This window comes from Mauremys reevesii, linkage group 4 (genome assembly GCF_016161935.1).
Source record: "Mauremys reevesii isolate NIE-2019 linkage group 4, ASM1616193v1, whole genome shotgun sequence".
NCBI lineage: Eukaryota > Metazoa > Chordata > Testudines > Geoemydidae > Mauremys > Mauremys reevesii.
In genome coordinates, this window is record NC_052626.1 from 72,877,874 (window position 1) to 72,889,884 (window position 12,011).

The 12,011-nt window shown below is 53.2% G+C and overlaps 1 protein-coding gene across 1 annotated transcript in view; it reads right to left on the bottom strand.

Moving 5' to 3' along the window:
• DGKZ (diacylglycerol kinase zeta) overlaps positions 1-10,016 on the bottom strand; it is a 96,818-nt gene extending 86,802 nt beyond the window's left edge. The window contains exon 1 of the mRNA XM_039533567.1: positions 9,760-10,016. Within this exon, the coding sequence (XP_039389501.1) occupies positions 9,760-10,001 (242 nt within the window). The 5' untranslated portion in view covers positions 10,002-10,016. The remainder of the gene's footprint in view (positions 1-9,759) is intronic.
• Positions 10,017-12,011: the final 1,995 nt, after the last annotated feature.

The following is a 12,011-nucleotide window of genomic DNA, read 5'->3' on the forward strand; positions in this document are numbered from 1 at the left end:
TGTGCACAGAATTTTTAATTTTTTGGGCGCAGGATTCCCCCACGAGTAAAGGTGGAAGAGCCAAGCACTGCATGTCAGTCTCTGACCCAGAATTTGGGATGATAATTCCCCTGGCCATTACAGACACTATCCAAGGAACACTGGCCCTGTGACTCTAGTTCCACTGATCAAGACCTTGCCACACAACCCCCTGTTCTTTGAGACTTTCATATTTCTGTAACCTCCCCCTCCCATTCTCCCTCTTTCATTACAAAGTAGATGGTAGGGCTAACACAAGCCAACTTTCCCTGTACATTTTTAGCCTCCAGCAGCTCCTACTTACTTAGGCCGCATAACTCCAGGGAAACACTGGGCACTTTTGTGACCTGTTCCTACTGTACTGTGGCAGGTTAATGGAAACACAAACATGCTCCAGCAAGGTCCCTCGCTGGATCCCATTCACACTGCATGTGTATCCCCTCAAGAAAGGCTCTCTGAACCTCCAAAGTCCTGCCCCAGCATGCACCAGGCGTAGTATAAATGCTAGAAAGGCGTCTCTGGGCCAGTGTCTGGTGAACAGCACAGGAGCGGAGGCAGCCTGGTCAGTCTGCTCAGGCTTCAGGAAACCTAGATCACACCAGGCAGGTCTATAGGCTTAACACAGCCCAGACTTGCTGAATGAGGGTTACGGGGTAAAAGAGCCCAGGGATTATACGCCAACCTGCTCTGCCCCAGATTTGGGATTGCCCCTGTCACTCCCTCACAGACACTGCCCCCAGAAAACTCAGGGAAGCACAGACAGGCTGCATCCCTGTGTCACTAACACCCACGTGGGAGGACCTGAAATTGCCAACTGACTCTCCCCTACCATGCAGCAGACCCAGGGCAGTTCACAGCAGCCCTAAGACAGGATCTCTTTGCCCCAGCACTCCCCGGCCAGCCGGCATGGTACTGTACTTCCAGAAGCCTGCCAGAAGATGGCGCAAGGTTCTCCGCCGCACTGCACACGTACTGAGCGTGCGCAAGGAACGCGCTACAGAGGGAAGAGGAGAGGACCGGGCTAGAGCAGGGTGCTGGGAATGGCACGTGCCTGCCCTCCACACAGCCAGGCTCGGTCGCAGCCCGCCGCCTCCAGGGGCGCTGGAACAATTTGTAGAGTGGGGGTGCTGAGCGCCATTGAACCAAACTGTAAACCCTGCATACAATGGAAACCACTTCAAGCCAGCCCTTCCCAAGCCAGGATCTGGGCTACACTCAGTGTGAAACAGCCTGCACTTACATGGAGGAAATGGGGCTGTGAGTGCCTCCCCCATGCATTTGGGAGCAGGGGCCTCGTTTCCTACGGGAGTTGCCCTCCCCCCAGACTTTTCAGAGGTCTATATGCTCCATTAGGACTTCCACTTCTCCCACCTTTTCAGGCTATAATATCACATATGTGCTGTATTCTGACACAACTTTGCCACAACAGTTTTCTGAAATGAGGCCCCTGCCTGGAAGCTCTCAGCCTGCTGAGCCCAGGAAGCACCTGCCTAACTCTATGCAGCTCCTGAGAGGGGAACAAACTCTTGCTCAAAAAGCTGACTGAGTTCCAGAGCAGGAGTGGCCAAGTGACTCCCTGACACATAGCACAGGCTGGATTTTTTCCACGTCCTCAGTCCCATGGACAGGATTCCAGCTAGAGCAGGGCAGGTGGAAGGAGAATACATTAGCAAGTGAATCCATCTACCCACGTGGAACAAGGGAAACACAGGGAGTCAGGGACACCTCCCCAAATTCTTCAGAGATCTGAACTACAAGGAGCAAACAGTTTATCTAGGCCTTCCTGTCAGCGTGTAGCTGAGACTCTGGCAGTGTGAGCTTCCCCACAGCGGTACCCAGCTGGGACTCCAGAAGCGTGAGCTTAGCTACAGCAGTGCCAGTGAGCGGCAGCCTCTTGCAGCAGCACTCCCTTTCTCCCAGATGCACAGAGGGAAGCCTAGATGGATGGCTCTGTCAAAGAGCTGCAGGCACAGCTTGGTGGGAATAATTGGGAATTCGATTAGGTGGTTCTGTGCAGCCGATTAATGTGATTAAAAGGCTAGCAGGCAGGATTCAGAGGAAAGGCTGAGCTGGAAGAAGCTGTTCTTCCCTTCCGCACACAGCCCCCCTGCTGGGATCTGGTGCACTTGATGTGCTCTTGCATCTCATTTCCTCATACCCACATTCAATGACAGCAGCTCCAGGATTCTGCTCGGTGTTGAGCTACCCAGGACTTCGTGACAGTCCATGAGCTGCACAGCAAGACCACCCAGAGACTCTCAAAGAGCAGCAGGGATAGAGCTCAGGGGCTTCTGCTCCATAAGACACATGGGCTAAAGAAGAATCTCCATTACCTGTTTAGCAGTACAGGACCTATGACACACAACTGAGCAGTGATATTTCCATCCACAAGAGAGCAGTGGTGTGCACCACCTTACCCAGATAGCTATTCTATTATGTTCCTAATGTAGCCAGCGGAGTCAAGGAGAGAGATTTAGACCACCTTGTAATTGATGGGGAAGGGAGTTCATTGTGCTCAGTGCAAACATGGGATAGTTTATAAAAGGGTCAAGTTCTGCTGACTTTAACCGTATGAATTAATAAAACCCAACCCTGCACATCCCATGCACTTATAACAGATAATGGTCTGGATAAGCCTTTACTTTACCTGCCTGTTACCCATACAGGGAGCAGTAATAGCATATGCTAGCTGAGGCTACAGGAATTAGTGTGTTGGCCATGCAGATGCAGCTCCTATTCTGATTTCAGCCCCAACCTTACTTCACATCAGGGGGAAATGTCCCATCCAGAAGTAGATGGTGTCACCTGTAAGTACATAGCATCTGGTAGTAGTCTGTCTGACTGTTGGCACATTCAGGCTGGCACACAGCCTGGCACAGGGTAAAGTGGAGGCACTTGGACTGCCCGGAGCCCTAATTCCTGCCCAGGTGCCTGTGTGCCTTGCAGCTTTTGGGAGAATCCAGGGTGCAAGAACACCCAGCCACACTTCCTGTTGTCCCCAGTCCAACCCTATTCCCCAGGGCTTTTGCCAGGGCTCATATCCATCTCTGCAGCTCCTGCAGAAGGCCTTGTCCATTGGGAGTACCCTCCTGAGGGCCCTGTGCAGCTCCTTTAATCTGACTAAAAGAACAGGAGTACTTGTGGCACCGTAGAGACTAACACATTTATTTGAGCATAAGCTTTCGTGGGCTACAGCCCACTTCATCGGATGCTTTAGCCCACAAAAGCTTATGCTCAAATAAATGTGTTAGTCTCTAAGGTGCCACAAGTACTCCTGTTCTTTTTGCAGATACAGACTAACACGGCTGCTACTCTGAAACCTGACATTTAATCTGACTATACCACAGCAACTGCAAAAGGGCCATTAGGCAGTGGCTCAGCAGAAGGGGTTTACAAATGGGCTGCATCTCAGAAGTGGAGCAGGGCACAGTTTTTCTCCTGTGCTCAGTCTCCTGGTATCAGCTGCCTGCTCTGGGGTTTGGATGCCTTAGCTTTACCCGTGTTTCAATAGTTTTTCTCTGCAATGTAGCAAGCAGAGTAGCTAATGAATGAGCTGGAACCCCTGGGCTGCACAGGAGCCAGCCACAGCTGAATGAGAGCAGAGGTGCAGATGCAACCAGCTCCCCTGGCTGTCCAGATTCCTCTCCTCTGCAGGTCTTGCTGGCTCTCCCTGGCTCCACTCTGCCCTTTGCATGTGAAGCAGGCTGCCATAGAGCTCTCTCCCCCACCTCGCTATTTACAATGCAAAGCAGCCCCCTCCCGCGGCTCTGGGTTATATTTAGCTCCCTGGCACAGCCTGTGAGAAGCATCAGGTGCGTACTACCTGCCATCCCTGTGGCCCTGCTGAGAAGCCATGATGCTGTAGCCCCAGCCCTCATTAGCGGCCCATGATTCACCTTGGGGCCTCATTCTCTGCAAAGCAGGCATAGGAGCAGACACGCTACAGCACGACCGGTCTCCGTGTGGGGCTAATGCCACGCTGGAGGCCAGGGCAGATAAGAGCTCATCGCTGGACCACTGCAGACAATAAGCACGAGGCTGCTGCAGCAGGCCCCGCTCTGCCTCAAGAGGGGCAGTATGGGGCTGTCAGCAGAAAGTATCAGAATAGAACAGAGGGGCTGACTGGCCCAAGCAGCCCCAGAGGAGAGGATCTGGCAGGGCAGGAATGAGACCTATTAGCCCCAGCCTTGGTAGAGCAAAAGAGGGCCAAGAGCTAGGGATTGCTGAGTGTGCAGTTGGGCCAGCTGAGGTGACCAGTGCTGGAGCTGGCTGCTGCCTTCGGGGACGTCTCCCAGAGCCCAGGTGTAGCCCTGCTGGTTGAGAAGGAAAAGGGAAATGGACTCACTCCCTGCTGCTCTCCTGCCCTTGCCAGAGCCACAGCACGTTTCCCGTCCTGAGCACATGAGCAACAACAAGCCCAAGCCAGAGGAACAGCTTAGCCTCAGGCTGCCACACTGTCTAACCTCTGTGCCTCTGCTGTTTGCTTTCTGGGGTGCAGTGCAAACAGGCCCAGCTGCATTGGCATAGTTTGACTTCTACATTTGGGGGAGGAAAGGGTCATAATACTATTAATAACAGGTCTAACTGCTGGATTTAGTGATTGTTAGCGATACTTAAATTACAGTGTACTTGAAATCACAAATGCGGTTCATTCGTTATTTAATCACCCGTAGTTTTTTGTTTTAACTTATTTGCCATGTTTACCAGCTACCAGTTAAAAATCAACACAGCATAAAAACAAATTCTTGAATAAATAGAACTGAACACTTTCATGTAACTATGTTGTTGACATTACTAAACTGAAATGAAATCCTTATCTGACACATGTCAAAATGTGTGTCTTTCAGAAAGACTGGTAGATTACACTTTCTCTTTCCCTATGTCACCTTTTTAGAAAGAAAAACACCCTGTTCTCCTGGGATGGGAGGGCTTTGTTGCTGTTCAATAAAACAAGTGAAAACTGTTTTCTCAGCACAAAATGGACCCTGTCCAGTAATTATGATTTTCTTCAGCACATGCAATGCACACATCAAAGAAATCTGTTGCTAAAGCCTGTCCCCTTTGCCCATCTGCCTAAGCACATTCCACTCACATTCAACCTTCCCTCTTCTCTCGGTCACTCGCCTGGGCTTGACACAGTCAATGCTGTACACTGAGACGCTTGGGAAGAAGCTCAGATCTTACGTTCACTTGCTACGATGTGATTAGAATGTGGCCCCTATGTCTAGAGGTCTGTGTTTCAGGGACAAGTCTCTTATTTTAAAAACTAGTAAAATTGAAACGGACCCACACTGGAGTTCTGCTGCGAGGGTGAGGAGTTGCTCTCCTGCCCTCCCCTGAGGCAGCCCATGTGGGGAAACTGACAAAATCTGGGAGCCCCCACCACCATGCATCAACTCTGTGATGTATCCAGTGGGGGGGCAATGCCCTCCCACGCCCGCCTCCCACCCCAGTCTCTGCCCATGCCCATCTTCCTGCACAGCTCACAGAGCTGAGAGGCTGTGATGGTGAAGGGAGGCTCATGCTGTGAGCTGCATCCCAAGCATCTGCAGGGAACCTCTGCAGAGGTGCCAAAGACATGAGAGACCCAAACTGCTGAGATCCCTGAGGCTGCAGCAGGGGCAGGCCCAAGCCCTGCCATGCATCCCCCAGGTTTCTGCTGGAGAAAGAAGAGGATGCTCCGCTTCAGGCAGCCAGGGGCTTCGTCACTTGCCATATGTCTTCTGGGGCAGTCTCTGATTCCCTGGCACCGGGGCAGCTGATGCGGGGATGATTATTGACTCACCCAGTGTCACAGATGAATCCGAATGTGTCACTTCCTGTGCAGAGCTACCTGGGCCAGTGAGACAGGGCGGGTTCCCCACTGGGGGCTTGTCTGGGCGTGAGTGCAGGACAGAGTGTGGCCCAAAATATTCAACCATACAGGCCTAAAATGAGGCACCTCAGTCTGGTAAATGGTCTGATTCTCACAGTGGCCAAGCACCCCTGATTGCTGCTGCCAGGCCTGGGAGCTACAGGTGCCTAGAACTGTGGGAAACCAGCCCACTTCCGTAGAAGGGCCTAAATAAAAGGGGATTTGAGCCTAACTTTATGCCGCTTACTTTGACAATTTTGGCTTAAGCGTTGCCCAGAGTCACAGCATGAGTGACTGTCAGAGCGTCAAGCATTAAAATCTGGCACCTGCTTAGCCTCTTATCATGGTGGCAGAGGGAGAAAGAATTGCTGGTACTTCGGAGGCATCTCCCCAATGGGGCAGTTGTCCCTGAGTCAGTGAGTTTGTGGCATAATTCAGCGTCATTAGCAGGGTTGGCACGAACCTGCTGCTGGAAGCACTAAATATAATCTGTGCACTGAGCCCCCATTCCACCACTCCATGAACCACAGGAGCTAATTCTGGAAGGCACTAAATATCCAGAGGCTTAAAATATCATTTCCGATCATTTCAAACCCCTTTATATAATGATTGACGTCACCTCTCCCTCATGCTGGCTAATGGGGCCACAGCAGGAGCTGGGCAAGCTAGTGATGCCAGCGGGTAGGGACTCAGAAACCTCATTTATTCTGCTGGCCAGTGCACCTTCACGTGGCATGAAACCTTCTTTGACCAGTGTGACACACGGAGGAGACCGTCCTGCACAGCAGTGTCCACGCTCAGCAGCTACCGCAGGAGCCCTCTGCACCCTCCCACATCTAAAGTCTTGGGTAAGCACCTACCGAGTCTTACACCATGACTGAGCAACGGCCAAAGGAGGTGCTCAAGTACAACACGCAGGGCTGCCCTTGTCTAGGGCTGAGCATACGGGAGAAGAGAGCAAGGGCTAGATGCTGCCTGCAGCTCTCTACCCTTCCAGCTGCCAAAGGCTCCATCATGTCCCCACCTCACCCAGAGCTGACCTCTTAATCCAGTGTATCATAATGGAATAAAGACCTGCACCTGTTCCACACTGTCCCTGCAGAGCAGCCAGGCCTGGTGGCTTCACAGGACCCCTAGGGCAGAGTCCTGCTTTGAGACACTTTCCCACCACAGCACCCCCATCCTGTTTTTGCTCAGATGCCAGCAAAGCCTGATCAGGGCACAAGTGAGATCTCCCTATTTCTGAATGCCCTGTCAACCCGTCACCTTCACAGAAACACCATAAAATTCAGTACCACGGGCAGAGTCTCTTCCAGAGAGCCCTGGTGCTGGGGGTCAGGATGAGGGGCATCTGCAAGCTGTGTAGGACCCAGGGCTGGAAGAGTAGCAGGGGCTCTGCAGGTCAGGACTGAGGAGTATCAGTAGAGCTGTCACTGGGGGGAGATCAGGCCTGGCATAGCAGGATGAAAGTGATCCCCAGAAATATTAGAGCTGGAACAAGTCCAGGCTGATTAAATTAGGTTGCAATATGTTCCATTCCTCCCCTGGGGGGTTGGGATAATTGCAGCCAGCTAATCCGTTCATGCACATCTGTAGGAAAACAGCTAAGAAAGGAAAATCCTGCTCTGCGGCCTCCACTGTGTACGATAAGCCCTCACTCTCACTGGTGGTAGGGCAGAAACCTTTTAAAGCAGCTGACAAAGCACCAAACGAAGGCAAATCATCCCCATAGTCCAAACCATGCAGCCTGCTGCACCTCCCATTAAGGCATTTTTGTGAGTACGTGGGGGGCCCAGAGATCCTGACCCAGTAATATGGTGGGGAGGGGCCTGCCCATGCAGGATTGGGACTTCCCCTTTCCCCACTCAGAGACTAGCAACCAGCTGAGTTTGGTCAGCTCTTGGCAGAAGGTTGCCATACTGCCCTGCCAGAAAGATAGGCATCTTTCTAAGGTACCTGCATGGCCCCCCAGTTAGGGCAGTATTTGAGTGCCTTACAATCTTTATCGCATTTAGTTTCATCACATCTCTCTGAGCTAGGGAAGTGCTAGTATCTCCACAGGGAACTGAGGCACAAAGAAACCAAGAGACTTGCCCAAGGTCACACAGGAAGTCTGTGGCAGAGCAGAGAACTGACCCCAGGTCGCCCCAAGGCCTAAGTGAGCATCCTAATCACAGGACTAGCCTTCTACTCTGCATGTCTCCTCAGCATAAGATATTTAGACTCTGAGCTCCTCAGGGCAGACTCTCTTTGTAACTCATCAGGCCCCCTGATGAATAATCAATCACACAGAGTCCAGGGGAGAATGCAGGATCCAGTGGGATGGATTATCCAAGCCAGCTCACAAGAAAGCAAGAGCTGTTCCCCGCCTTTCTCCTCTTGACCCAATCCCACGGCATCTAACCATCCCAAAGCCCATACTGTATGTGCCCCCTCCTACTCTGGGCGAGCAGTGCTAGATCCTGGGTCTCCTCTCACTTACACCAGCGACTCCACAGAGATCAATGGTGTTACACCAGAGTTCAAATGGAGAGAGAGGACAATCTGGCCCCAGGCCTTCCTTCACCTCTTGGAGGAGGGAAAATGGAGTCCGAGCTACTGGAGGCACCATGACATGAGCAAAACCCTAGGCAGGAGGCTGGAGCTACTCAGGAATAAAAACACAACTAGGTATCCAGACCGGGGATGTGTGTGGTAACGGCTCACAGAAGTGGGCAGCCTCATTAGGGGCCATGAAGAGTAGCAAGAACGCCGCCTCTCCCCCCGGCTAACTTTTCTTGGATGTAGAGGACGGGGGAATTGGGGGCAGAGCAAACTCAGTGGAAGAAGAGCCATGTAAGGAGCAAATCATTCCACACTGGGTCCCTTTGCAACAACGTGCCTCAGAAGGTTTCCCAGGTCAGAGCTAGAGAACCGGCATCAGTCCCCTCAGCGACTTATCACTGCTCAGGGGTTTTAAGCTCCCAGGGTGCCTGCAGCTGAGGCCCACTGACCTTGTGGGATACAAGGGGGAGAGGAAGAACAATGTCTCAGCTCAGACCAGGAGAGCCCAACAACGAGGAGAGGGAGGAAAATGGCACCACAGAGGGCAAAGCAACTGTCAAGGCCATGCCAGTGTCCTCAGGAGGCAGCTGTGCAGATGTATGGGGCCTACCATGCTAGGCAAGGGCCTGAGGAAAGCCATCGCCCCATGGATAGAGAAGGGAAGCAGGAGAGGGCAGTTAGAAGAAAAGGGAAAGAGGGGCTGTGGGGATGGTAGTGGGGAAACAGCCTGGGGGAGAGACGGTTGTTTCCCTGGGCAGAGGTTGTGGGGGGACCCTATTTGATCTGTACCTTCCAGGATTGCTGGGCCTAGCACCGGACTTCGGGGGAAATTTAAAGTGACAGGCATGATGGAGAAAAGAGCCGAAAGGCCCAAGGTCAATGAGAATACAGGCTACCAGCTATTGAACCAAGAGACACCCCTCACCACCACCCTCTTTCTCTGCATGGTGACTCTCTCCACCCACAGCAATTTGGAACAAGGTCCCTCAATGGGACAGGTACACCAGGGCTCAGCTCCCACAGCCTCTTGTGTAACATAACCCCACGTAGGCATGGGTCAGTGAGGGGGTCAGCAGGTGCCCCCAGAGTCATGCACATTGGGGCACAGGCACATCTCCTTGCTACCCCAGGGGATGACCTCAGAAATCTGGGGTGAGAAAAGAAGCTTCTGTTGTGCAGAAGGTCCCACACGCACCTGCAGTGAAGGGCTGACAATGTTTTGCAGCTCCCTGCTGCCGTGAAGGGAACAGGGGAGCCGTGAAGTTCCCAGGACTGGCCGGGGAAGCTTCCATCACTATGTTTGCATTATCCTCAAAGTCGTGCAGTGAGGGGGAGGCTCCTACCTGTAGGACACCTGCTTTCTGATGGCCAGGTTCAGGAACTGCTCCTCCATCTGTGCCCTTGCTGCCACTCTGGCTCCTCTCATCTCGTCCAGTTGAGGGTCCAAGTCCTGGTGCAGTTGGAGGCCTGCAGGTTGCATCAGTCCTACACTCCCTTCTCTTGCCGCCCCTTGGGGGTTTCCCTGGGTCCCCCCATCCTCTCTGGCTGGCATGCAGTCTCTCCAGCTCCGGGGCGCTTCAGCCATTCGCAGTGGTGATATGAACAGCCAACCAGACACCTGCCCAGAAGAGTCCTGCTCCCTCTGTGCACGCTGCCTGGTACGCTCAGCCCAGCCCCACGACGGTGCTGCACCTCAATTGCCTCTCTAGGGCCCCAGCAAGGTTCCTGGGGTGGATTGAGTTTCCTGGGAAGAAAAAAAAAACAGTCCAACTTTTTGCCAATCTTATTTATCGGCTTCCTGGCTGGATGGTTAATGCAGCTCAGAATCTGCAGCTCAGCCTCAGTCTGTCTCCTCTACCCCTTGGAGGGTGGTCAGCAAAAGGCAAACAGGAACAGTGTGGATGGGGGGAACCCAGGCACGGCTGAGCTCCTTGACTGAGATCTGCCTGGCCCAGCAAACGCAGGAGGATGAAGGGGAGGAGGGTGAATAAGAAACAGTCCTGATCAGGATCCCAGGAGGCAACAAAGCCGTGAAGAGCACAGCTCCCACCAGGAGAGGGGAAGCCCAACTCTTCCGCTGCTGGGAGAAGGGGTCAGGGCTGAGTCACCAGGGACCTCAGTGTCTCCTCCAACAGCAGCCAAACTCAGCAGCAAAAAAGAGCAAGGTTCCTGTGCACAGATCCTGCCGCAGAAGCAGCAGCCAGAAGACAGACAACGCACAGAGAGAGGGGGAAAGGGGCTGTGCTAGTGCTACACCGGAGCACAGTGTCACCTAGAGACACTCCAAAACTGGCACTTAACCCTTTGGAGCCCAGAGAGTTGCAGAGACCTGGGAACACGGCACAGCCCTCACTGCTCTCTGCCAGGGCTCCCTCTGACTGACACACACTATTCTGGCTCAGTCTCTCCTCATGGAGCTAGCTGCCCAGTCAAGTTAACAAGACATGCAAATTCACACGCAGTGAGATTTGATTGGCCTGAAAAGCTGCACAAGGCTGCCAAAGAGTTACAAAGAGTTTCACTGCTCTAGTCTCCGACATGGGGTGGGGCTGGGGGTGTGCAGCGTGCCCAGGGCAGGGCTTCACCCTGTGCAGGGGGATGAATGCCCAGTGGTAGGTAGGTCCATGCTGTCTCAGTGACTCTCCTTCCCTCAGGACCAGCCCAGCCCCAGCTCCTGCTCGTCCCTTTTTGATGAAAAGTCATTTCTCATCCCTGATCATCTGGGGACTCGCCTTGTGTCTCCCTCGTGTCCAGACCCCGGAGCAGAAAGGGGCTCCCGGGCCATCTCTCCCTGTCCTGCTGGTTGCAGTCGCTCCTTGCTGCCCTGGTCCTACTGCCCTTGTTGAGGCCACCCACCCCAGTGAGTGCCATGCTCACTCCCCATCATCGCCTCTCAGCTGGTACCCAGGCCAGCCCCGCTGCAACAGCACAGGAATCAGCCTGAGTTGGTCTCCCCCTGCCAAGGCTATTTCCAATCCCAGGAGCTCCCACCCTTGCCTTCTTCCTCCCTCAGCCTCACTGGTTCACTGGCCTTCCAGCCAAAGGGGGGGTGGGCAGAGCTCATCAGCATGTGTTTGAGAGTGGTTGCTGGAGAGTGGCATGAGGTGCTCCCACTCCCACTCCTGGTCCAAATGCAGACTGGAGGATCATGCAAACACAAACTAGAAAAACCCATCCCCAGCCTCAGGGACCAGGACATCACAGGACCCTACAGTCTAGTTACCAGAACTTTGTCCAGCCTTAAGTGTCACTTGTGACATTTCCCCCTTGTTCTTCCCCTCCTTGGGGTTTACACCTTACAGATGCTGTGCACAGTGATCAAGCCCAGCTCCACCCACCCCACCCACATAGTCGTGACTTGTCACAGAGCCAAGCTCCCAACATGCAGCTCTTCTCTCTCTGTGCGTGAGTCAGCTCCGCCAGCCCCCACATACATTTTGTTCCTCTTCTCTGGATTCCCTCCAGTTGATCATCAGCTTTTCCCAAGCTACACTGTCTGGGTGGAATTAACACCCAAAAGTTGCAGACATTCTTGGTCCCTGACAAAATCAGTGCATTCATTGTTTGCCAGCCGGGCTGAGAGCTGACTGTGTGT